Here is a 27,894-nt window from a genome sequence, read left to right as displayed (position 1 = left end):
CAATAGGCAGTTAGCCTCCCAGTAGTTATCTCTCGCAGTCATTCAGCCCCCGGTAACCCCCTCCCATCAGATACTCAACATCTGGGTCTACAAAAAGATGGTGAAAAAGAAAATAGTATTTTTTCAGTGTTTATTATGTTTCTTTGTATATTTATATATTTTATACTCCATTTTAAATAAACTTTTTTTCCACTTATATACAAGATGAGGCATTTACAAAACACTATGTACACTGTTTAAGAGAGAGATCTCTGGCTCGGCTGGGATCTGTTGTCAATTATGGATTTGGAAAGGGATGTGTATTGGGAATGCCTGCAAACTATGCAGAACTATCAGGGGAGGGCTTGGCATTTGTACACATTTGTACGGCTAATTATCTTTCCACAGCTTTGGTTTCCATTTCTGTGCTTCTTGTATGCATGTGCTTTACTTTTTGTGTGGTTCAGAGCACTTTCTGTCTGGTCTTTCCGTGAACTCGTGTTAATAATGTTATCACAGATCTTTTCCACTTGGGTTTGCGTTCCGAGCAGCACTGTGATGTGTGATTTGCATGTTCTGCTTAAAAAACAGCCATAGCAGGTTACACTTCACAGCCATCTCTACCTCTTTTTCTGTTAGTTAAGAGGGTGTGCAGAAAGTCAGACCCAAACTAGTCTGCTGGAAGAACATTTCCACTTCTGTCCTCATCCGTGTTCTTCGACATCATGACAGAATGTTTTCGTGTACCTTTCCTGTTTCCTGTCAGTTGTCTCTTACTTTCATGCTGCTTAATTGTTGAACGTCTGTGAAGGTGAAACATTTGTTTTACACAACTCAGGCAAAGAGACTGGAGGAGCGGTTTGTCCATCCAGATGAAAGCTTTTTACTGCTGTCAAATCAACGGTAGGCTTCCTAGGGAGAGTTTGTGGGGGGGGACTGTGTGTCCCACTGATGTCTGGGAATTGTGTGTGTTGTGATGTGAAAAAGCTGTGGAAAACAGTCAGATCAGAGTTCTGTTAAAGCACTCTGACTGGACTGAACTCCATAAGATAAAGCCTCTTTCTTCCAGGAGACTCCAGGAAGGAAGAGGTACTGTACGTACAGTACAAGCTGGAACATTTCTGTTCTGTTTGTGCAGTCCCACCAGCAGGACTGGTTGAAGGGAGGAGTGGGACCCAGGCCACTCTGCTCATGGACAAGTAATGAGAGGGCGAGCCCATCTAGCCAGTCAAACCTTACTCGCACGAGTACAAGAGGTTGGAGGAAGCCAGAGCACCTGGTGAAAGCCCACCTGAATCTGTGGAAATCCTACAGATGTGTAACAGACAGGTCCCGAAGGACAGAAACAGACCCAAGAGCTGTGATGTTCGGTGCTAAACACCACACCTTCCACAATACCCATTTTACATGACCCAGTGACCCTCTGTGCTTGATTTAAACATGTGGTCGTGAGAAGTTCTTAAGGGGTCCCTAGAAGGATTTTGTTTCCGAGACCACTGACTTTGTTTTATTTTCTCGAGTGTACCAGTATTGTCTTCGTTTTGATGACATGTAACAAACTGGAAAAGTCAAGTGTAAGAGGGTGTATAGCTACTGTTTCTGAGGGCATGGCACAGCTGCCTTGAGGAATTTGGATGAATGGCTAACTGCATTTACACTATGTTCTACAGAACAAAGAAACCAGACAGAATACTGAGTCAGAACAGAAATAGGAACCAAGTGCAATCGAGAGCATGACTTCTAAACCTAAGATAGTCTCTTGCGTGTTTGATAGCAAATAAATTGATAGTTGGTCATATCAATGTAAATTCCCTCAAAGTTTCAGTTTTAAACACCAGGGATCTTTCGTACAGTTTTTTGTTTTTTATATTACATACAACTCAGTAAAATGCTGTATCACTCTCCCTACACATCAGTTAACATTGTATAAAAATAAACATTTATATATCATTATGACACATCGGCATACGATATAGTATCAATAATAATAAAACAAGTGACATAACTGAAATAAATTAGGCATCATCTAAGAAAAGACAATAGTGAATGAAAGAAAATTCACAACCCAAAGATAAAGTGTCATCTGGGTGCCCGTGTGCGAAACAGCTGCTGCTCAACACTGCCACCTGTTGGCAGGCTGCAGCCTTTGTGGTGCAATCTAATTAAAACTTGTGCGCTAGTAACTTGCGATTTTTTTCTTTCACAGTTTATTCTTTTCTGAAGTGTTTAGCATTTGAAGCATTATGGGTGTCTTCTGAAGATCAAGCGCTCCTGAATAATATTTTCCACAATTCTGAATGCATGACTGTATTATTATATTCGTGTTCCATTTGTTTGATAAGAAAGCTCTTTCTGGAAACTGTTTCCCCACATTTCCTTACAGATGGTAATCACATTGCCAACACAACTGAAACACTCTTTACCTACAGCTTCAGAATGGGCTGTTTTTGCCAGGCAACAGATAAGACTTCCATTACACAGAAGTTTGATCTATTTCAGATCTTGGGAGGCTAATGCTTATATCATCTGACACGAGATGATGTATGTTTCAAACCTGCTACCTTACTGTGAGTAGATTTGCACAGGCAGACATGTGAAGGTAAAACAGTATAAAATATTAAGCTTTTCCCCTCCATCATTATCATTTGTGAAAGAGTCTGCACTTTGCAATATCCAAAACAGATCCACCTGCTATGAAACAGGAATTTTGTGTGTTTCTCTGGGCTGTGTGGCAAAGCGTGGATCCATGTTTGTCATCAGACTTGGCTGAAATCCTTAAGAGAGACCAACTGGATTCAAACCTGCTATCTCTGGGCTCTCTTGGGCTCTGTGCCCTGGTCAGTTTTATACAAGATGTACAGTACCACTCTGGAACATGTAGGTACTGCTATAGTCTGAAGTACAGTGGCATGCATTATGTGGAAAAACAAAGTTGAACAATTAAAGAACAATAGAATAAGGCTGATTAAAGCAAAGCTTTTGCAGTGATCATTGGTTTGTGCCAATGTAAAATTGCAAATCTTGTTCAGAATTATTTTAAATAGCTGCTTAATGCACCTATCTCAAGTGCGTCATGACTTACGACTCGAGTGATAACGCACAGAGCTCTTCCACATCTCCTTTCCTCCGACTTGCTTTTCTGTTTTGAAAAAAAGGCTCAGAACTGCCTTATAGTTCAGTGCCTTTGAGTGTGAAGCTGCCACATGCTTACAATTTATGTGCCGATGTGAGACGAAGATGCATAACGATATTTCTTAAGTCCATTTTGTGTAGCTTGGTAAACCAGTTATGAAGATGCGTGGAGGATTCCTGAAGGTACTGCCCAGTAGTAATGGTTTCTGCTTGTAATACAGTTAGATTTAGATGCTATCTTAGAGGAAGGTGGTTTGGCTGTAAGAGGTAGAAAAAAATGCAAAAACCCAATAAATCTGTGAAAGCTGGCACATTCTTGCTGCAGTTGCTGTCTGTTTTTTTCTAACGCTCAGGATAGCTGCAAACAAATTCACATCTGCAGATTTTCAAGTCCCATGCACTGATGATCAGGTTGCTACACCATCACTCAGTCACCACTTTACTTTGTGTGGTTGGAGGGGAATTCCTCTGTGACTTCTGTAATAAAATCGGGTTCTAAAGAGGGAAACCGAGCGTAGAACAAGACTGCAAGCTGAATTAATGCCGTGAGGCATAGAGAGGATGGGTGAACCGAATGTGAAGTTCAAAAATTAAATGGGAAAATCAACAAAATCAAATGGCATTCTGAATGCAGTAATTCACTGTATGTCTAACAGAAACTAGAATTGTGCCTGAATGCTGAAATGCTGTTTTTTTTCACATTACATGACTACTGTGTGTCCTTCGATAGGACAAAAGTGTAAAGAGTTTATATTACATTTTATATGCTTGTAAATGTACATGGTGCTGGAGATTAGGTGCAGTGCTGGGTGTGTATCACAGGTTGTTAGATCAAGTTCAAGTCTCTGCACTTGGTAGATGTGGACAGCATACCATAGCTGTAAGCAAAGTCCTATTCATTCAGTGGAGCCTCCTACCGAACATCTTAAGAGCTAGGGCATTCACAGAGTGCTTTCGAATGGTTCAAGCTCTTCTCTGTCTCTAGCTGCAAAAGGGCACAGTCATGGCCAAGTACATTAGCAGGAGAGAGCTTTCCTTCTTACTGTCGCACAATAAACTGGGCTGGTTGTCCAGTTTCACCCACAAAAAACTGGGGGCAACTTCTTTTCTTCAGATATGGCCATGACAGTCTCTCCACCATCTGATCAGTCCATAGCGTTGTTTGTAGTGATGGTATAGGTAGCCCGGCCAGCCAGTCACAGCAAAGCCCATTCCTCATTTTCTGGAGATCTGTCAGTTCTTTCTCAGCTGTCTTTTTCCTGTAAGAAGAAGCTGAAAACACAGGAATGCAGTTAGGAGCTTGCATCTGGGACAGTCACTCATTACTCATTTAGTCAGATTTAGTATGAAGAGAAACTTCACTTTTACTGTAGTTTCCACTTGTGAATCTACAGTATGTCACTGACACACTGAACAGCTGCTCTAAAGTCACTTTTGTACAGTTAGAAAATGGGCATTTTGTACAGTATTTACTGTTGAGTCCCATGCTGAAATACTCTGGGGTCATGAGAAAATTATCCTCATAACAAACTGCAACCTGTGGTGAACAAAATGTATTGTGACACCATGTATTGAAAATGAGGAAGTGAGCACAAATCCAAGAGATAACTAAATTCAATGAATCAAGATAAAAATGTTGTTCTGAAGATTACACGAGGATTATCTGAGTGAGATATGTTTTCGTCACCATGCTCCCCATTGATACCTTAATGACAATGCTGTAAATGAAGTCTGTTTCAGTAAGGGTCTGACAGAGTTTGGAAGTGAAAGGTGTCAAGTATACAGTTGAAAGACATTACAACATGTTTGTATGGGTGTTTCCATAATATCGGAAATTCTTCCACTCAAATCCACAGCCACATGCACGTAACTAGGAAGGCTATCATTCAGCCCACTATCCTTAAAAGGAGAGAACATGTATTTTCCTGTTATTTTGTTTTGATCTAGCAGCCTGTCAATTAAACGTGTCCTGTGTTCTCCTCTGTTGCTTTGTTTGCTTTAAATGTGATTTGTGATGTGAGATAACTATTCCACCAAAAACAATTTCTCAAAGTTAATGGTGGGAGGTATTTACAGGAGAACAATCGGTGTTGTATTGTGCTTGGTGGTCCATTCTTACAGCACTGTGGTGCAATCCTGATATAATCACCGAGAAGCAATTTCTGGAAGCAGATTCAGAGAGAGAAGACAAGTATACTCTTAGAAGTAGACTTCAGAAGCAGCTATTAACTCATTCTTCTGAGCAGCAGAGGAAACAAAAAGGTGTCTAGTTAAGGTTGAAGCAGTCATTGTGCCTGATTTCATCAAAGCCATTCACACAATTCAGTCTGGGACACATGCATAGCATACCATGCAGAGTAACAACCATTGTACAAGACAGAACCAATTCAAATGTCACATAGTTTAGGGTGAAGGTGAAGCTTCTAACCTAAGAGGCTAAAAAAGCCTCTCTCCCACTCTACCTCTCCCTCTTTCTCTTCAAATGCCTTGGATACCGATGGTATCTCTGATACTGTTCAAGTCTCCACAGGAAAAGGTAAACAACATGGATGGTTTATTCGCTCTCAGAAAAAAGGAAAAAACAAAATGTACAGTGCAGAGATCCGCTGCCTAAGCCTTTTTAGGAACTGCTTTCAATTCCTAATGGAGTGCTGATTAGTGCATCAGAGAACACTGCACAGAAGAAATGGGCTCTGGGTTGCAGTTCTTATTCATAATCTACAGGGAGGTCAATAAGAACATTAATTGATTGAAAATGAAGCATTTGAATTTTGTTTGCTGATGTAGTTGCCCACAAAGCTTTGAAAAATGCTTTAAGTTTGAAAACGTAAAAAGGTTTTGGAACTATAAGAGTGTGTGTAAAATGTATTGTACTTTCACATGCAGCTCTGGGTATTCTATGTAAAGTCATATTCATGCAGGGCAGATGTGTAAGATCTTTTGATCCCTTTTAAGAACACTTTCTTATCAGATCTCCCAGTGCCAGAATGAACTAATGTCTGTAAACAATCTCCTGGGTGCCACTGTGTGTTTTTCATTTGATCCTGTAATATTTTTCTTCTTCCTCTTCGAACCTCTAAAATATTTACCAAAGAGAGAAGTAGAACAGATAATGCTGGGATGAATACTGGGTCATTTTGTAAGTAAAGATTAACTCAGACACAGTAGACTTCTGGGAAAAAGGCCATCTTTAGGTTAGTTGGTCTTACAATGGCTTAAGGTACTACAGTATATACAGTATGAGCAGGAGAGCTGTAGAACAACTACAAATTATTATCTTGCTTATTTTTCTATATACAGTACCATGTGGTTTACAGGAATCTGAGGTTTTATCACCAGTCTTCCAATTTTTGTTTAGTGGAGCTACTGTACCTGGCTATGGAGAATTGGCTGAAAAAAAGATGGGTATTGACACCAAGACAATATGTTTAGTATTTCTGGTAGCTGTGAGAGCTTTTCAGACACATAACAATTCTATGGAGAATTTCAGTAAGATTAGAAAGTCTCTGCACAGTAATTGAGTGTTTGTAATATTCTAGATTTTACGATGGGGTTAAGTTTGCTTGTGCAATGTTTTCCAAAGTGTGACATAAATATCTTTTGAACCTTTCCAGTATACCTCAGAGGGGTTCCACAGTTACAAAGAGAAACAGAACAGATGCAAGAACAGAGAACAATGCAAAACATAAGAGAACCAGGAATAAAGAGTTATTTTGGATAAACTTTTTCACACATGGTAGTACAAGCATATGGAATAGGTTATAAGAGAGGGCCAAACCATCAAAACAATGCCTTGTGACAGTTTGCAAGAGACCTGGACGTGTTTCCAGAACATGCAGGGGCTGAAGAAAACTGAGGAGGTGGAAAGTTTTATTCTTTTAGCCTCAGTTCTGGAGAGCAAGATGTGAACACTGCACTGTGGACAGAACTGACCCGACACACATTGCAAAAGACAAATCTTTAGTCATGTCCTGGATTCTCTTGCCTCTGTACAGTATTCCTTGGCAAAAGATGAAGTGTTTTAAACCATGATTGCAGTATGATCATCAAGCACGTTTTGGCCCTTTTTGATGTACTTCCATGTTTGGATCATAACTTTTTTGGCACTACCACCAGAGTATGTTTGAGTGAGAAAGAACGTACCGTTATTACATAACCTGAAAGACTGATTATGAATTGACTGTGAATACTTCAATGTAATCTGATCCAAACTTGGACTGAGGTTTATGAACAAAATTAAAATAAAGTGGTAAAAAAAACATGCATAATAACGAGAAAAATGTGCTCAGTGTCTCGGTTCACAGAAAATTTCGATATACCTTGAAATGCTTTAGACTCTATGCAGTCCATATTTGCATTTAAGACAAAATTCCATGTTTTTAATTAGTGGAGGTAATTTTTAATTATATAGAGACCTTATACTGTACAACTATAGGTCAGCTCCATGAATAAAGCTATTTTGCTCTCTGTGGTATGAAATTAATACTTAAAACCTGACAATTTATTCTTTCTAGAACTTTCTAGAGCCACCACTACAACTTGTTAAGTTGTTGGCATTATTTCATTTACATGTCACACAGCATGAGGAATTACAGGACAACACATTAAAACAGTATAGAATTTATGCTAAACTGCTTCACACCAAAGCTAAGCATTCTTAATAGATCACAGTTATACAAAGTCAGGCAACCCTGTTTAGTCAAGATAAGACTAACTCCTGGGTTCATTGGTACTGTACATCATTTTCATGCAGATGAGAATCATGTTTGCAGTTTATTTAACTCTTTACAGCATGTGAAAATGTAGGGTAGACATAGCCATGGTTTCAGAATAGCAGATAACCTCTTTTAACAGAAACATTCTCCACAGGGGTACAATAAAGGCAAACATTCCCTTCCCATGCTAGTGAAGAATTTTTCTTGCAAGGTCATTATAATGCCTAGTTATTTTGTTGACCTAAGTCTTAGTTCAGTGGATAAGTCTCCATTTCCATTGGTTTTAAATTCTTTTAGAATTTGCATAGTGGAAAAGGAATTCAAAGGTCGATGCTTGTCTAAAATGCATTTTAGTTTTAAAATGATAAAAACAATAAATAGACATACTTATGAGCAGCCCGATCATGCATATAAAACTATAAACTACTGATGAAAGATACCATGCTTAAAACCATTCTGAAGAGTTAGTGTTGATTAATCTACATTGTGACTTTACTGCTAAAATGCTTTGGAGCACTGGACACAGGGGTTCTGTAATCACCCATTCAGCAGATTATAGTAGTGTGGCTCACCTAACATTTTGGAGCTAAATCAGTACAGACCAGAAACACTATAACTGAGATTTTTCTAAAGAGAAAGAGGAAAAAATAAAATTATTTAAGGATTACAGAGGAATCAAATCTAGGGATATCTAATCAGTCCATGTTAGCAGTTGAATGCAAACCCACTACAGAGACAGAGGGATTATGCTAAGGTAACAGTTTGCTGTGCAAATCATGCTGACATACACAAATATTGTATTTTTTATTGTTAGATCTTAAATGTAGCAAAGTGTATTTTCAGGTAATCCACTCATTGTGTCTCCAGTGATGATACTGCGAGACTGTCAGCAGCCCTATTACCCTGCAACTCCCAACTGGTAACCCACTGAAGCTAAGCAGTCTGGTCAGTTCCTGGATGGGAGATCTCCTGGGAAAAACTAAGGTTGCTGCTGGAAGAGGTGTTAGTGGGGCCAGCTGGAGGCGGTCACCCTGCTGTCTATGAGGGTCCTAATGCCCCCAATATAGTCACAGGGATACTATACTGTAAAAAGGCACCGTCCTTTGGATCAGACGTAAAACCGAGGTCCTGACTCTCTGTGGTCCCCAGGGTGGCTTTCGAAAAGAGTAGGGGGTGTTACCCCGGCGTCCTGGTCAAATTTCCCTTACCGATCATGGCCTCCTAATAATCCCCATCTATGAATTGGCTTCATTACTCTGTTCCCCTCCCCACTGTCTAATGAAGACAGTGATAACCTTGTCATTAGTTGACTTCATCTACATCTTAAACTTTGTTATTCTAGAAATGGCAAACATGTTTGATGTATACCTTACAAAAAATAGCAGTGAGTAGTTAGAACTAGTATTTTTTTTCTTTTCAGTGCTGTGTTTACATTCACATTTCTAAATGCTGAATCGAAAGACATTGTTTCTTTACATCTCATGCTGAATAATCTCTGGTTCATGCTATGTGTATAAACAGAAATACTGACAAATTTATGAAAGTATGCCACTATGATAACACAATCCTGCGATTTAATGCATGAGTACTACTCATGTCTTGTGTCTCTGGGAGTAACAGGGGGTTGTCACGTCAAGCCTTAGGGGAAGGGGTTCCCCCGTTCAAATTGCAGGTCATTGAAGGAAGTGAAAACGTTTCACCCAGTGACACTGAGGTCTGACACCCACTGAAGGCTGAGGAGGTGGCAGTCCTAATAAGGTCCTGTGGATTCTGACTTGTTGAAAAACAAGCTATTTTTAAAAATGTGAATGTCTAAAGTTGGCGTCAAAGACTTCTTTAGAAGACTCTACCCCTAATAATTCTTTGAGAGTGCCACCCTGAAGCAAGTGAGTGTCCCCTTCAGATTGTCTAACACAAATTCATACTTGCTGTAATTCCTTGGTTTTGAATTTCCTTCAGAGAACATTAAATTGATTTAGGCTGATCTTTGTATTTCCTCCAGCAAATTCAGCTCTACATATTGAAAGAATATTCAAACCTCTGGCAGTGCACAGGAGACCCATAATTGTGTTGTAACATGTCTCTGTGCTCCCCTGGAGAAGAAATGATATTCATGGATGTGATTCAGGAGAAGTGGTGGGCTACAGTCCCTAAAAATGCAAACAAGCAATGCGACTCCATTCTCTGCTCCCATATTTGTAAAAAAGCATCTTAACTTGGCTATTTCATAATCTCAGTAAATCATTTTCTGTTTGTGTGTGCTAACATATCCAACAATGGGCCCTTCTTTCTGCACAAAATTTCACAATGCGTGGCTCTGGAGACTAGTTGGGGTTCCTAGTTTTGCTTTTGCTCTTAAAGTGAGCTGATACCAATTTTTAGAGAACATGCGTGCTCATCTGGTGATAGTTTTAAACAGGCTTCAGTTTAAACAGGAAACATAACACAGCAGGAGTACAGTCCAAAGTTATTACAAGGATTTTGTGAAATACAGCCTTTAATATTGCATTAAGCCCAGAGTTTTCTTTAAAAGCAGTCTTGGAAGTGTGACTGGTGAGGGCAGACCATGCATACTGTTAATTTGTACTCATAATCTTTGCTAATATTTTGTGTGACCTGAGACTATTATACAGTATGTGTGGTTGTTAAGCAGGTCATATAGAAAAAACGACTGTAGTTATCCACATAAATACAGTAAGCTTTTGTGTGGGTCAAACCCGACTTCAGTTCATATCATGTTGTTATGGGTTTGTCAGTAACACTTATTATTACTATTTTATTACAATTGCTTCTATAAAACATCGGGAAGTTCTTTAGGATAATTTTTAATGAGTGAAATGCGATTTCTTTATCAGTAGTGCATAAAGTCATTAGAAACATAGTAAATATCTGGAATTGACTTGTTTAACTACCCAAAGACTGAAAGTAGAAGAACATTATTTAGAGGGAAAGGTGATGCTCCTTAAAATAGTCCCAATTGTTCAGTTTAATGTTGAAAAAATGGAATGAAACTAGTGTTTTTCTCATGTTGGAATGAGCAAAAAGAAGAGGAGGGTCTTAGGTTAGGTGACATATGTTACAGCTGTCAGGACCCACTCCCTTCAACAGGAAGGTAATTCAGCTGTTTTATGTGAAATGAAGGGCAGTAACTACTGTACATAAAAATAAATGGCTGTCTGCTGGTTGGGCAGCCTAGGGATAGGTCACAAAAATGGGTTATAAAAGTGGTCAGAGAGACACTGTAAAATAGTCTTAAAACTGGACTGAATGTCTGTAATAATGGCTTAAAGTGAGCAATGAGAGAGGTGTTTTTTTTTTAGCATTTCTGCTATCTCTAAACATGTGGCAGCTTCCTAGCAATTAGATGTGGAGATTCTCCCGAATCTAATTTTACAGCAAACAGTTATCATGGCCACTAACCACTAAATAAAGACAAACAAAGACAAAATAGGTCTGGAGTTGTGACAAATAAAGAAACACACATACAGTAAAACAGAAAACACAGATAATGTGTTGAATCCCACTGGCACTGTACATGGCAATGATTGTATTATTGTGTAGTCTTTGATTTAGAAAGCATTAGGACACGCCTGGAAAGTCTCTGGTTCAATTTGAAGACTATTTCAGAATCGTAGCATCTTGTGTTTTATTTAGAATGTCTATTCTGGCTTTACTATAAGCTCTTTGTTTTTGTAATTTCTTACATTTCAGAGACTAAAATAACTTGATAACATCAGCTGCCCAATTCTAATCTGTTAGGTCTTCACACAGAGTTTCGTCTGGCACAGTACAATCAAGGATTTATTGCACAGCAACTGTGAAAAAGGAATGTGAATTAATAGCACATTCATATTCATATTTTGTGATGAACGTTTTAATTTAGGGCAGCATGGTGACTTGAAAGTCAGTGCTGCTATGTTACAGCTGTCGGGTCCTGAAACTGATTGTGGACACTGTGTCTTCTTTATGGAGTTTGCATGGTGGCCTCATTGTATGTGTGCAGTTTCACCAGGTGATTTACTTTTCAAACTCATGATAACAAGGTTCATTAAATTAAAGTTATCCCTTTGTGCTTGTGTGTGGGGGCTCTACAGTGGACTGGTGTCTTGTTCAGGATGAGATCCTGTCTTGCTCTCTGTGTCTGCCAGGATAGACTCTGGGTGACTGTGACCTTTTCTGATGAGCGGTGGATATTACCAATAACCAATAACCATTCTACAATCATGATGAAGTTTCTAATCGTAATCTTTGGTGTAGCTTTGTACTGAAAATAAAAAATGCACTATAAAAACAGCGAGGGAAAGCATTTCTACAGCGACAGCCAACCTCCTGCTCTCATCTTCTGAAGTGGACTACTGTACCTTGTGTTGTATTACATGACTAGCTATAAAAGATGCCTAAGGAATAAGAAGCCTGGGACAGCTATTTCTGTCCTTCTGGGAGAATGGCAAAGTTTTTGTTTCATGTCAATTACAGTGAAGTATTTTTCTTGAGGAAAAAAGTACAGGCCGCTCAGAAAAGAACAAAGAGCCAGCCAGGCAAGAACTGCTCTACTCTCCAAAATAAACCAGCAACTCACTGGGAGACTCAATACAACCCCATTAATTGAATCTGCCAGACTCTCTATCTGTCTTGTTCCTGACAACTCCTAATTTTTCACGAAAAGCACTTTTGATGTCACTCTTTGATCTTCCTGATTGATAGGCTTTTCAGTGGATTTTTCCCAGACAGAGCTCAAAATTTTTCTTATTATTCATTAAAAATGTCTTATATTTTTACTTCCACTTTCCTCTCTGCTTCACAAAGCCACCCCAAAGTTCACCTTTGCAACCCGCACGAGATTGCAGGAGATTGAGGGAGGACAAACATGCTTTGAACTTAAAATTTCCTTTCCACCCACGGGGCCTAATCAATGGATGTTGGATTAATTTGCTCCTTTGCCATGTGTGTGCTCAGAACTGTTTGTGGAGAGTCAGCTACAGGTGGGTTTCATATGAAACCAGGCTGTACCACTGCCAAACTGCTTGAAGATTTATTATCTTCATTTTATTCAGTTCACAGTTTACATCCACAACTATCACACATAGTCCCGAACACAGTCAACTTTCTAGAACTCTTATACACATATTCCAGCTAAATAAAAAAATACTCAAATGAGAACTGGAAGAAAGATCGTGTCAGAAAATGTCAGGCGTAGCAGGGCTTCAGAACTGTGATTTTAGCCATTTATTTCCCCTGCTGACCTCCAGCTACTGATCAGCTCTGAGAGGTGATTTCAGAGCAAAAATTAGTGTTGAACATTTTACACATGGAAAAAGTCTTTGGGGGCCATGTGAGACTTCGAAATGAAAATACAGGATCGAGCTACTGTAGGAAATATTTCTTTTATGGAATACTTGCAAGAGCTGCACAGGGATAGCTGTAGAATTAAATAGATTTAAAACCTCAAGTTCCTGGTGGATGGTATTCAATGTTAGCAAGTGCAATGTTCCATGTTGGTAGTAACAGCAAACTATGAATATATAGTGGGAAACACTGAGCTAGAAGAAGCACCATCTTAATCTTCTAGACAAAGTAGGGAAATAGGATACATAGTTAAAAGTATAGAATGTAATTTAATTTAATCAGGGTGAACAATTTTAACATTACAATGCATTAGCAAGATTAATACATTGTGTATGACGTGGTCACCAGGTTTCAAAAATGATATTGCTTCTCTGGATCTAAGCCGGAGAAGAACCTTGAATGGAGAAGATTACAAGGATACCTTATTCAAGTCTTCACAATTCTCTAACGCATTCACAAAGTCCGCCCAGCAGAGTTCTTCAGATTGAATGGTGAAAGAGACACCAGCGGACACTAGAAGTGGAAACTACAGGGAAGTGCATTTCAAAAACCTGAGAACAGGAGGCAACTTCTTACCCACAAGGGTGTGGAAGTATGGAACAACTTACTTAGTTATTTTGTTAATGCTGATAACCCAATTATTTTCAAGCAACTGATGAGATTCTTAGATCAGTTAACTACTAAGTACCAAACAAGTGAGAGAAGATTCAAATAGCCACCTCTCACTTGTAGCCTTTCTTATGTTATTTTGTATTATTTTCTTATTACAAGTGCTTAGTACAGACTTCACAGAGAAATGTTTATCCTGAGTGACATTTTGTACACCATTGTAAGCTACTGTCACCTTTTGCACGCACGCCAACTACAAAACAACGTTTCCATCTGTAGAAGAATTGGAACTGTATTGTACTATCACATGCACACTAAGACAAGTACAGCAGGTATTATCTGTCATTTCCTATTGTTTATAATCACATTGTTGCATCTGTGCTCTGCCCAGGAGGTCTGTTTTTTTTGTGTGGCTTGTGCAAAAGGAGCAGCTTATAATATACTACACAATGCAAAACAGTGCTGTGATGCAATTGAGGTCTCTAGAATTTAATGGGAGTGTTTTTTTATTCATGCTGCCTGATTACAGCCAAAATAAGCACAACGAATGTCAAACACATTAAAGTGTATTGATGGTGTGATTACAGATGTGAAACTTCCCAGCAGTGTTAGTTCCACTTGAATCTTCTCGTGTGTTAACCTATCTAATTGTATTCGTTTTTTTTCTGAAGTGTTTCATTGTTTTACCTCATATCTTCAGGCGGCACATGAGTTTCATTAGTTCAACAACCCTGCGACCATGAAGTCATCTGTGCTGCAGGATTTCTCCAGGCATGATTGACACGCCTGTTTCTGAGCCATGAGGAGAAAACGCTGGGGCCTGGTTTTCTACCGATTTTCTAAATGGAAGAAAGAACAGATATTTAGGAGGCTCAAATTCAGCAAATTCAGAAGCTGTCGGATTGACTCTATAGCATTGTAATTAAAAAAAAAAATGAGCTTTTGTCCATGGTGATGATTACAATTTCCTCTCTTCCAGACCTGTTTTAGTACCTGTTTATACAACTGGAGCAACCTGAATAAGGTATCTCACTTGAGTCATCACAGCAGTGTGGACAACTACAGAACTCTACATAGCTACCCCTTATAACACAACGGCCCTGACAGACAGGCGTTTGAAACATGATGGAAAACACTGTCTGACATGACCCGCGGCTGTCATTTTTCCTCATGGCTGTTACTCACAAATCTGGCAGCCACAGGAGTTCCAAGGCACTTGTCGAGGCCAATTGTGAGAAGGTGTGACAGGGGGAAAAAAAAGTTGAGAACTCAGTGAGAAGGTATGCTGAGTGCAAGAGGGCCAGCATGTATTGTATTTCTTGACTGTGGGAGCCGTTGGAGTTTGGAGTCGTGCGCGCATTAGGAATCGAAGCACTGCACTGCATTGCTCCTTCATAAACCAATCCCGGTATTTTGAAATGAGTTTTTAAAAGCATGATTAGCCCTGGAGTGAGGCAACCCCCAGTGTGGAGAACATCATTGATCAGAAATAGTGCACTGCTCAGGGGTGGTCTCCCCCTTCTCACTGTGCCTGAATGTCCATTCGCTGTGTGGTTACAGCGTCCACTGACCCCGCTGTCCCTTCCATTCCCTCCTCGCGTCTTTCCAGTTAAACCAGTTAAATCATGATAAGGCTCATAACTCGAGGAGAGGAGACACTCCATTGCACGGTGAATCGTACTTGCAGGCACAAAATGACCAAAGTCATGGAAAGCACAGGGATCCTTCCAGACAACGTTTAATCACTGAGACCCTCCAATTCGCAGGGCAATCAGAATAGTTTCTTCCAAAGCTATTTTGGAAGAAGCTCCAAAATAGCTTCTTCCCCAGAGCTGTCAAGTTGGTGACGCCCCCACTCCCTCCCACCATATTATGATCTCTCCTAACGTCTTCCTGTACCCACAACCACTGTACTCCTACACCACCACACACACGTAAGCCGAAATTGTACTGTCCCCTCGATAGCCCAGTAAAACTGTACCGGTCGTAATAATATTTAATATTTATTAATTAACCATACTATTTTTAACCATATTATTTTTGCACTGTTCCAAGAATTACTTTGCACTGTTTTTGTCCTGTTATATTGTCTCTGTTTGCGGAATTTTGCACAGTTTTGATTACTTGGTTACATGTTATTTATGTTATGTTATTACATGTTACTGTTATTGCTATTGTGTAACTGTCTATTGTCTTATCTTCTGTCCTATTTATATACTGCACCTGAGTGACTAATGAGAAACACTTTTCATTATACTATGCACCTGTGTAAGTTTAATGACAATAAAGTTGAATTGAATTGAATAGCTTGAGAGGCAGAATTGCGTCTTTCAATTTTATAATGTTTGTATCTAGCCATGTCAGAAAAAAGTATTCATAAACAGAATTCTGGTAGGGAGGATTATTAAACTTAAGACTATTTTATTGCTCTACTTGTCAGCATGACGTGATGTTGTTCCATTTATTTTATGCAGTACCTTGTAAATGTCTCTGACAATACTTTAGATTACTTTTGTTTTACTATGCATATGGGGACATACTGTAGTAATTAAACTAAAATCAACAAGCAATTCTTCCTGTCTGGCGTGCCATATACTTGTATTGCACTTTATGGGACAAAATGAAATAAACTGATTAATCTGCCTAGGGAGCAAAGCCACCCTCTTATTAGCAATTTTTGTGTTTCCTATCAAGAGCAAAGCAGTTCCTTCCATACTGCTTTCACCCTGGATAGAATGTGGGTCTCTGTTGCGATTCAGTTAATTTGTAGAATCTGAATGACCGGACATCTAATTCACAGGCAAATCAGTGCATGAACTGTTCTCCAACTCAATGGTTTCTAAGTCATCCTTGTAAAGCCTTGTTTTAATCTGATATTGGAAAACAATAGTTTCCTTCACCTGTGCTGCTAGCACATACAGTATAGTAACAAAGTGCAGGCAAAAAAATTCACAAAAAAACAGATTTCTTATCCACCAAATTTTAAATTAGTTTCTTTGGGTTAAGTCTGGGGAGCCAGGCACGTGTGCTTGTTTTTTATTCCATCAAGCAGCTGTAGAATTTGTTCTTTTAATAATGTCTTTGATTGATTTTTAAATCAGTAAATACAACAGTTAAAAAACAAGACAAAACAAAATGCAACTTATACAAGTCGTGCACTTCAATAACATCTTTGACTGACTAATTTGCTCTTAAGATTTACAGTTATTTTGGAAATTAATTTTAAGTCTGTATGATACTGTATTTAAATAGGAAAGCCCATTCAATTTTAAATATCCCAGGGTTCACCAAGTTTTCAAATGTTTGATTATAGATAGATGCAGATAACACGTATTTCACCGCTATTTTTCAATGATCCATTGAAGAATGCTTTACCCTCATAGTCCCCCTGTTTGGATGCATCGGTGTGTAAAAATATTATTTCTTCTTGTTATTGTGTAACATATGACATTTTCTAAACACTGTTAACATCAATTGATTGTCCCAACCATTCTACTGGTACCATTGTTCTAGAAAGTACTGTAGCTCGAAGCTCTTTTGTATTAACATTGTAAACAGTAGTTTGCAGTACCATGGGAACAGCCCCACAGGGGAACAAGGGAGAAAATATTTTTGTCCAGGAATTGACAGACAAGAATTTAGTGAGAATTCAGACAGGCGAGTTTTTATGAACCTGAACTAGATGTGATTCAGTGGTGATGTATTACAAATGAGCCAGGGAGCATGAGTGCAGCACAATATGAAGTAGTTTACTGAGACTGGACTGAAACATTCTGCCATTTTCCTAAAAGCATTGCAAATTACCCAATAAATCAAAGCTATCCTCAGCCCCTGTGTCCTTAAGTTATATCCCCTGTGCCTCCAGTGGTACGTGATGTTTCTTGAAGGGAAAAGAGCAGAGATAATCTGTAAATTAAAAGGGATTATATTCATTTTTGGAATTTTTTGACCTTTCACAGTCAAGAACAATTGTTCATAAAAATTGAGGCTACCAATGCAGGACTATGACATTGCAAAGGGGAAATTGTTTCATGTGGAATTCTAAAATAATGTAGACTTGCATAACAATCCCTGTGATGAGTTGGAAACTACATTTTTCTTACAGAAAAAAGGTCAAGGCCGATGTACATGTGTGATTATAAGCTGTTATCTTGATCCCTCAAGATTAAGACAGTCTTTCATCATGGGTTTATACGTTCGTAAGCAATGCAGCGAAACTGCTGATTTTTTAAAAAGCTTTGTATCTTTTGCATAAAGGAATGAGGATTAAATAAAACTGATAGCATAAAATTGAATAAAAGTCATGCCTTTTTTGAAAAACAAAAGACCTGGAGCTAATTATACCCTTTAAAAATTGCTAAAACATCTCGGTGTATTTTAAGAAATGAATTACTTGAAGCAGGAGGTTCACTGAGTTAACATACTTCTACAATGTTTTGTAGGTAATAAAATTATGAACCATAAGGTCCTTATTATTATATTAGTCTAATTTAAATATCATGTATTTGTTGTTCCCAAAAATACAAACATTGTTTAATAATACATCTGAAAATAATCCTCTAAACTAAGATGTTATTTGAGTTCTTTAAAGAAGTAAAACACTGAAAAATACCTGCCTGCTTCCGTTACCTATCCCCAGAAGTTGCAGTAGTTGCAAATTTCAACACAAACTGATAATCCAGATCTGAAATGCTTGGCAAAACCTTTGTACTCTGACCTTATACAGTGAGGGACCATAGATATGTTAGACATGTCTTACTGCTTTTCATAGCCAGTTTTCCTGAAAAAATTAAATTTAAAAATAGGTATTGATTTTTATTCATATGTATACACATTGTGCAACTTTTCCTGTTTGTATTTTTTGCATTATTCTTCAATGCTAGCTACTCCAACAAAACTACCCTCTTAAAGCACAACTAAGTGACCTCAAACTGCAGTCCAAAATTGCACATCAAAGTACAGTAATGTACAGTAATGTTCTGGTGCCAAAGGGTTTTAATGTGAGCCCAGAAACTCCAGATTCCTTTAACAACACAGTAGGATACAAGGCAATTAAAAGTGAAATAACAGGAAAAAGCAAAATTATACAAACTGGCTATTAAGATAACAGAAATACAGTTTGGTAAAATGCCCTAGAAACCGCTCCCTGGAATCGTATCTTGGTAAGCAGGATGAATATTTCTGTCATCGCTATTCATTACTGTTGCCAGCTACTCACAGGCGGGTTTTTTTACGGGTAATTATTAATGATTTTCCAAGTAGTTGTCTTTGAAAGGCTTAAGTAATTTAAGCCAAAACCTCTTCGGTTTCTTCATGGTTACGTTATCAGCCACGATGGCCCTGGTATTTCAACAGATCAAGGTGAACAAATACTAGAATAATTCCCATTTGCAAAACTGTGGTGAACTACTGTATGTGAGATCAAAAGCAGTCTATGGTATATCATGGTTTACTTTGCAGTCACGTAAATATGGTCCGAACATACTGTTTCAGCTGGTTCACTACTTTCAGGCTACAGCTTTACTCCAAACCATATGGAGAAAAGAACAATTGGGAACTTCATTTTGGCAACTTTAAATCAGGAAACTTAGCTTCTTTTGTCATGGGTTCTCCTACAGCAGCAACGGAGACGTCTTTGCTGTCAGGTGGGGAGTCATTTCTGCAAGACTGTCTATTTTTCTTGGAAAGGTAAATACATCTGTGCTGTAACTTGAGTTTTATTTCATCTTTGCGAAGCAGCGTGGCCTGGCAGTGGCGTGTACCATTAATTGCTTGCGGTCTCCATCACATTTGAGAAGGTCTTCCTTTTCAGAAAGTATTTTGGCTGGAACAGAATGCTCATCAAATTAAAAATCTAAGCAGGGGCACCCTCCAAAAATCACAGAAAAGCACGAAAAACACCCAGAATGCTGAAAAAAGAAGTTTCCTCGTTCTGTTCCAAAATGATTTATGGTATTTGAAAAAACGGCATCTAGTTCATGCACTACATACAGTAGGTTTCTAACTTTTTATTACATTTGTTTCCACTCTTGCAAAATATGGACTTTGCTCTTTCTCTCATTGCACTACATTCAATTCTGAAAAAGTGAATGCTCAAAGTTTCATAGTACTAGTCTTCAAAATACATTACTTTGGTAAAGTTATGTCCTTTAGAATTGACTACTGAATAAATAAAGGTGAAGAATAACTTAAATAATGAATAATCATTAAGTTAATTTGCAGAAAAATGGAAGAAATGATCAATCTCCTCTTGTTATGTTTTTGTGTTCCAATTACATATTAACTAAGTTTCCTGTTTTATTGCCGTTGGTATGAAGCAATACATAGAGCTCATTGAAACCTTTACTGATATGTGTGTTATGTAACAGAGTGAATGAGAATGGAATAAGAATACTGTATATTAATCAACACTGTAGATAATACTGTAATTGATCCCTTTGAGTCATAAGATATGTATTTAAAAGGAATACAGTTTATTGCATATTGGTTTTTAAACGCATTTAACTGATGTATCGAAACATTTTGTTGCAGAGCAAAGTATCTTTGTTCTTTAGTGATTTTTTCAGGGATTTATCCCTTCCACATACTGTACAATAAAAACTCTCAACATTTCACATATTTGTACCCCATTTGTGTATTTTTAGAAACAGTGAATAGAATTGAAACGAATAAGTATATCCCCTTAAAAAGTTACAAAAATAATTTACTTTGATTTAAATTAGTACACTTTTAGTGCACTTCACTGTGATTGTATCTCATCCTAATGAGATTCAGTGAGACAGATCAGGAGATCACATTTTCAAATCTAATTTCACGAAATTTGCCAGACGTTGACATTTTATTACTCCTTCAATACGTTAATTTATCTGTAACATAATCTATAATAATATATAACATAGATATTTATGACATTTCCAGAAAATTGTGTTTTTCAATCATATTGATGCTATTATCAACCAACATTTAGTGTTAATTTCATCCAACTAACACGTTCGTACAGTTAAGATTACGGTTTTATTATAATGGCTTTGCGACTCGCCCTCATTGTCAAACGTTAAGCATAGTTTTGTAGCACTCTCGGGTTCACGTGGGTATGTGCCCTCTCCACTGCCGCCTCAGGTCGGCCCTCCACCGCTGGGGACTCGAACCCGGACCTCCGACATCACTCAACAGGGAACCAGCCAGCTGAGCCAAAGGGAAATCTCCCCTCAGCCCGGCGGCTGAGGTCCCTGCTATTCACAGGGAAGGGCAGTGATTTCACCGCGCTGGTAAGCCGACTCGCACAACCTGTAATGTCGGTCGTATTCATTACAGTATTATTAAGATGAGCTGTCATATACCGTATGAAGTTAATGCAATGATATACAGTAGATGGAGAGAACTCCTGTTCTGCTGCGAATCGCTTAGAGAGAGATCCAAGCCTATACTCCCTGTGGCTCTCTGGTTGTAAACAGCTGGTAAACAGCTTGTACCATGGCAGCTAACGGAAGACTGGTCCCACAATGATAAATTTTATCAGCTCGCAGAATGCGATGGGCGGCCTGCAGAGGGGCCCTCACAGAGAGAGACAAAACGACAAGACCCACATGCACACCGAAAAACTAGCAGTCCAAATGAATTCAATATAGTATGCATGACAATTCCAGCAAAGCTACAGAGAAAAGCAAATACATACAGTACTAGATCTCCTTCAGTTTAGCGAATGAATGTTTTTTTACGTTGATTTGCCCTGTTTATGGATTAATTGCAATTAAAACTAAAATTCACTTAGTTAAAATAATTTTAATCATACGTCTTATTGTGACAGAGATCTTAAATTATATATAATTACATGTATTTTAACAAATACTACTGGATATAATAGTTTTAATTTTAATACATCAATGACACAGCAGAATTCAAAACCTTTCCATTAAATTTGCAGTTCATACCGTAAATTATATTATGGGTTTGTTACTCTGTTTTTGTTCTATATATATATTTATTCAGTTTTCAGCTGTTATGACTTTATATCCCTCTTAATAGAATTAAGATATGTAAGATTTAACTCCAAAAGAAATAACAAACCACAATGTACTCCTCAGAGCTGGCATAGATCAAAATGTTGGAATGTATTAAAATGTTTTGCTCACTGACTGTTAAAAACATCTGTTGCTGATATGTGAAAATGTGGTATGTTATTAAGTACAGGCCCTGCAACAGAATGGTGTTAAAATATTTATATAAAGACTTAATATAAAGTAAACACAATATAGCTGTTAAATAATTAGGGTAATTTATCTAAAACCTAGGAGCTCTATATTTAAAACACTTAAGCACTTAATTTCCCATTGTGTCCTATTGGGAAATAAGTACAGCACATAAGTATTTTAAATATTGGTCCTAATGTGTAAAGTATACGCTGTCTGAATATCTGTCAGTAGAACTATATCTGATTAAATTCAGCGAGCAGATGGGATAAAGTTTTTAAAATAATTTCTAAGGAAGAACAGAATAAATATATTGTGCATGGTAGCACATCAAAACAGTTCTTTATAATATACAAGGCTGTAATGTGTTATTTAAACTCCAATTAGCATTTATTAAAATTGCTTTGATTATGTTGGAGATGTGAAGTTTCTAAATATAAGATGTAAAACATTATTTTGAGTGACAAAAAAAACAAACCTCAAAATAAGATGCAGTATGATGTTTTGCTTATACATAATGACACGACCCTGTCAGGTACTTATTTTCATATGTAAGGTACTAGAACCTTGTACTTTTTCCCTTATTTATTAAGTGTTGTAAATATTGTTATTATAATATACTTAGTATAATTCCATGTCCAGTTCAGTCCAACACATAGTATGGTGTTCTAGTGATTTCAACAATTTTTGATACATGGTGCCAGTAATCCACAGATGCCTGGGCAATTGTAGAAATACTGTAAGAAGATCTTTGTATCAAATACTAAGCGCTAATACTTACACAGCTGTATTTTTTCCACTTAACATACCATATGGAAATGTGTGAATTTTCTGCAGATGCACACAGATCTTTCCCACATTAATGTGGGCCATGGGGGACTGTGTGTTCCTTCCACTTTCCAAACACTACAGCCTGTTAGAATCTTTTTCCATTTGGACTTTTTCTCTTTTTCTTTTACTTAAAAATCACATATTAATAATTTGTCAGGCAGCTATGTTTTACAACTTTTTAAGAAACTTTCTCAAACTCCAAGGAGGGCTAGTTTCTCAAAGTACAAAATTCTTCACTATGGAACTGCTGAGAAATGAACCATTGAACTCGTCCAAAAGATTATATATACAATTTAGTATTTATATACACCCAGTTACACAATTTTCATTAAACCTGCGTACATATAAAATGTTATCTGAAATAATTAAATTATAAACTTAAATCCAGTTTGTAATCCACTGAAGAAGACATTTAAATTCGAAGTAATGTTGTTTACTGTTCACTTTAAAACATGCATGAGTTACCATTCTTATATTTTATATCTTGTGATACTTTTCTAAAGTCATTTTTTTATTTTCTTTCAGATTTGGTCAGTTGGTTATACAAACTAAAATCTGTATTTACAAGATGATACAATAAGGTGTAATTCAGTGTCCTAGAACTGGGATACCAGTACATAGTAATGGTCAAAATTGGAATACATGTAAAGATCATTAATGATAATATTTTTAAAATGTATTAACCCCCCACCCCAAAAAAAAGGCTTGTTACCATTATTCTTGTCTTTGCATATTCTGTGGTTGACTACATTTAAGTAATTGTAAGGATTTGCATACAGTATGAAATATATAAATGTATGTTCAATGTTAATGAAGTGGTTTTCTGATGTCTTATGTGTCCATGACAAAGATGAAAAAAACAAGCATGTTTTTATTTGGTAAAATAGGAAAATGAAAAGTTTAGTGATTGTAATAACAGATTTGAATTGACTGAACAAGAACTGACCAGCCTCATTTTCAAAACAACTGGATCTACATTTCCAAGCACCTGTTTCTTGAGTTGTATGTGTCCAGTTGTCATTAGTGAGCTTTCAAAAATGAAAGGATCACAGCATTTGTGCTGGGAAGTGGTCCTACAGTCAGTACAGTACATCTTGTACTCAGCTCAGTGCGGTCTCCTGTTCTATCTATGCCATTTCACACTTCATCTGCACAACAGCAAACCTGTACTGTACTCTGAAAAGCTTTTATGCTACAAAAATAAAAAAAAGAACAAACATGGAATCATGCTATCAAAACATCCTGATACTAAACAGCGAGAGGAAAATTCTCTGTGATTTTTTATTGGTTTTTTTTTTTGGTGGTTTTGGTTCCTGAAATGTATTGTTTAATTTATAACTGTGTAAATAATGTTTCTTCTTGTTAAAATGACACAGTCATTTCTTTAAAATAGATATACAATGTTACTGAATGGCAGTAAAAAGCTTATGACAAATACAGTTTTATCATTTACATTTAATGTTCTTAGAATTTTCTGCGCCAATAACAGTTGACTTCTCCAAGTGTAAAACAGGAAAACAGCTCTGTAATGTTTTGGAAAGTTTTGAGGACTTGTACAGATAGTTAGGATATTCTAATATGATTCAGGCTAAAAGTCAAACAAATGAAAACAACATCAAGCAATAGATGTAAAAGTCAAATTATATTATTCAGTAGCTCTGAATAGAACAAGAATTTCTCTGCAATTGATGTGTAAACGTCTCTATATATGTGCATACGCTATATATACATATACCCAAGAGCCCTTGTCCACACACTCACATACAGTACACACATATGGATGGCTCTGTGTAAGAGGCAGCGGTGTGTAGCATATAAATTGTTGAGATTAATCCTTACATTCCTGATAATTTCAGCATTCAAAATATATTGACTGTAGCCCCATCTGAAAAAAACAACCCACTTACAATAAAAATCAATGTCCTTGGATTCAATCTCTTTTCAAGGCTGCCAATAAGATTATTAAATTGCTATATTGATTTAACCTCAATGCTAAGTGGAGAACATGACAGGTATTGTAAATATAGTATATGCCTACTACTGAAAGAATGCACGGAAAATTCAGAAAGCACAGGATATAGACACATGATAAAGAATGTGGTTGTACAGGCATGAGAACAAAATGCCAGCTGGTCTAAATGTCAAAGATCTTAGCAGCTATAGGGCATTGAAAATGCAGGGTGCACCTTCTAAACTGTGACCACAATGTTCAGAACTTAAGTATGACAACAGAAGTTGGTTGTGTTTCATTGTTTGAGCAGACATGATAAGACTCCCGCTGCATTGCATCAACATTGTTTGTTTTCACTGTTTGGTCTTTCTCAGGACCATTTTACTGCTGAGTTTCAAATCAGCAGGAAGCTAGAGACGTCAGATCAGGAGATAGAACTATACCACTGTTCTATTTCAATCAAACCACACAGACCACATTCGAAGACTGTACTAACTAGATGCAGTTCGTGTTGTGATACCACTTTCCCACAGTAGTTTTAAAGATACAGACATTTACGCCAGAAGTAGTCTGATTTTGGAGTGCAGTGCTTGTATAGAGTTGTTTTTTGTTTGAAAACTGCCAGCTTAATCTTTGCTTGTGCCAACGTACAGTAATTCTGATTCCTGAGCGTGTTTCGAGTGTGCATTTGTTTTTATCGAATCGTTCATGGAGATTTCTGCTCCCCCAGTTGTGAGTGCAATGTTGCATCAAAGCTCAGAAACCATACAGTGATTGGTGCAAACGCAAACACAAACTGCAAGGGCAAATTCAAGATAGAAGCCACACTTACATCTCTGTCTCAGGCTCCGAGAGGTCACTGAAGTGAGTGCTGCCGTTGGAAAACGGGGGTCCTGGGGAGGGCTCCTCACTCCTGCAGCTGCTCTGGCTACTGGTCAGGCTCTCGCCCCCCCGTGTCCCCTCGGTTTTCTCTGGGGGCCTTTTCTGGAAGGAGTCGCCCAGGCTCACTTCTGGTGCCCCCGACAAACAGGGACAGTGAGTCCGGAACTCCTTGTAGAAGACGTTCAAGCGGGGCGCAGAGACCCACGGGCAGCCCAGCAAGTTCTTGAAGGCGGTACGGAACTCAGGACTGCGGCAGTAGATAATGGGGTTGAGGCCGGAGTTGATGTAACCTAGCCAGTTGAGCAGGAGAAAGATCAGGCGATCAGGAGTGTTCCTGTAGAAAACTTTGATGATGTTGGCCACAAAGAAGGGCAGCCAGCACAGGGTAAAGGTGCCCATGATGATGCCCAGGGTCTTGAGCGCTTTGTGCTCTTTGACAACCGTTAGCCGCGAGGGCCGGCGCTTGGAGTTCTTCCTGCGGGTCGCCGTGGCACCAGAGGCCGGCAGGTTGTTGTTGCCGTGAGGCTGCTGCTGCAGCTGCTGCGACTGCGGTGGCACCAGGGCCCCTTCGCTCTGGAAACGCAGGCGGTTCTTGTCGATCAGCTGCACTTGCCCGGTGGCGATGATGAAGACGCGGGCGTAGACGAAGATCATGATGATCAGGGGGATGTAGAAGGAGACCACGGAGGACGCGATGGCGTAGGGCATGTTGGTGATGAAGTCGCAGCAGGTGGACTTATTGTAACACTCCTGCGCCTCGGTGTTGTTCATGTCCCGCCAGTCGTGGTTCATGATGGGTGGGAAGGAGATAAGCGCGGAGACGGCCCACACCACACACACAATGAGCCGGGCACGCCGCTTGCTCAGCAAAACCTTGTATCGGAGGGGTCTAGTGATAGCGATGTAGCGGTCCACTGCAATCACGCACAGTGTCTCGATGCTGGCGGTCACACACAGGACGTCCACCGAGGTCCACAGCTCACAAGAAGTGGTGCTCAGCAGCCATTCACCTGATATAATGATGGTTGCCCCCAGAGGTACCACGAGGACACCCATGATAAGGTCTGCACAGGCCAGAGACATGATGAAGATGTTGGTTGTGGTCTGCAGCTGGGAGGTGCGCGTGATGGCTATAATGACCAGCAGGTTCCCAAACACAATAATTAGGATGATGATGGCCATCAGGGGACTCAAGAGCCAACCCCCAGTGGCAGCTTCTATAGTATTATTTGAGGATGTGTCCATCTTTGATTTGACCTGTCTGTTGATTATAGTGCAAATCAGGATGCTTCCAGATACCAGCTTCCACAATAAATGTATTTAGGTTTCTCCTGTGGTTTTTGCATGATTCAAAAAAGAATCCACAAAAGATAAAGGCAACATTCTTTATATGCCTCATCAACTGATTGATCGGAGATCAGGATGATTAGTTACAGAGGGAATTCAAGTGCTTCAGATGGAAAAACAGGTGGTTGAGTCCCTTTCAGCTTCTCTTCAAATGTCACCACTAGGTCAAGTTTACAGATAAAAGAAGTAAAAAGGCAGTATGATCAAGCAATCACCATTCGATTACCGAGCAGGCTAAATTTTCCTGGCTCGGTCCCTCTTGGGTTTCTTTTGTGATTTTGCCTTTCCATGCAACCCAGTGTCAAACACAGAAGAACAGAAGCAATCCTCTTTTGGTTTCTGGAAATCAGTCATCTTTCTGTTGCTTCAAACACTTATAGAAATACAAAGCCAAATGCATTCAGTTCATTTTTTCTTTCTCCGTCTTTTTTGGGAAAAAAAAAGTTTTGAGAAATTCAAAAGGTATGTATTAAAAGTTTATTTAAAAGCCTTAAAGTGCCCCTCTGTTTCAGAAAAATCCATTCTGCAGTTGTCTGTTTCTTTTGAGCCAGTGTCACCTGGACAGACTTTATGTGAGCTTCCTTTCATTGTTAGACTCTACTGCTGCCGGTATGAGTGAAGGAGAATTAGCCCTGAAAGATCCAGGAGTGCACTGCGCTGCTTCTCTGCCTGCTTCTCTCTGACTGCCTCTGCCTGCCTCTCTGTCGCTGTGTGCAGGGCTGGAGCCCAGAGTGCAGGTCTTGAACAGACTGTGCTGTCTTTAATTGCTCCCAGCCCAAGGGGAGGAGCTGTGAAGTGTGGCCGATCAGACAGGCTCTGGAGTTAAAGAGACACCCCGCAAAAAAAAAAGGATGATCTTGAAAGGAGACTATATCTGGTTTTACTTTAAATAAAAATAACTTGCAGTCTTGCC

General features: G+C 38.6%; 1 protein-coding gene across 2 annotated transcripts; it reads right to left on the bottom strand.

Moving 5' to 3' along the window:
• Positions 1-116: 116 nt before the first annotated feature.
• On the bottom strand, positions 117-27,727 carry adrb3a (adrenoceptor beta 3a). 2 transcript variants are annotated; one of them, XR_001477882.2, is made up of 3 exons: positions 25,585-27,726; positions 14,469-14,620; positions 117-4,383 (listed from the first exon to the last, which is right to left on the bottom strand). XR_001477882.2 is itself a non-coding variant. In XM_006625303.3 (2 exons), the coding sequence occupies exons 1-2, from the start codon at positions 26,877-26,879 to the stop codon at positions 4,356-4,358; spliced, it is 1,323 nt and encodes a 440-aa protein (XP_006625366.2). In that variant the 5' UTR covers positions 26,880-27,727; the 3' UTR covers positions 117-4,355. The 2 variants fall into 2 exon arrangements, 1 of the variants encoding a protein (XP_006625366.2); XM_006625303.3 differs by lacking the exon at positions 14,469-14,620 and having other exon boundaries at positions 25,585-27,727.
• Positions 27,728-27,894: the final 167 nt, after the last annotated feature.

This window comes from Lepisosteus oculatus, chromosome 2, assembly GCF_040954835.1.
Source record: "Lepisosteus oculatus isolate fLepOcu1 chromosome 2, fLepOcu1.hap2, whole genome shotgun sequence".
NCBI classification, from domain to species: domain Eukaryota; kingdom Metazoa; phylum Chordata; class Actinopteri; order Semionotiformes; family Lepisosteidae; genus Lepisosteus; species Lepisosteus oculatus.
This window is presented reverse-complemented; position numbering and strand designations above follow the sequence as displayed.

What these genes read in the sequence shown, in the direction of transcription:
- adrb3a (XM_006625303.3), bottom strand. Translation starts at nt 26,879, where the DNA reads ATGGACACATCCTCAAATAATACTATAGAAGCTGCCACTGGGGGTTGG. An exon ending in TCGGAGCCTGAGACAGAGAT is followed by an intron (nt 4,384 to 25,584) that starts GTAAGTGTGGCT and finishes CTGTGTTTTCAG; the next exon opens with CTTCTTCTTACAGGAAAAAG.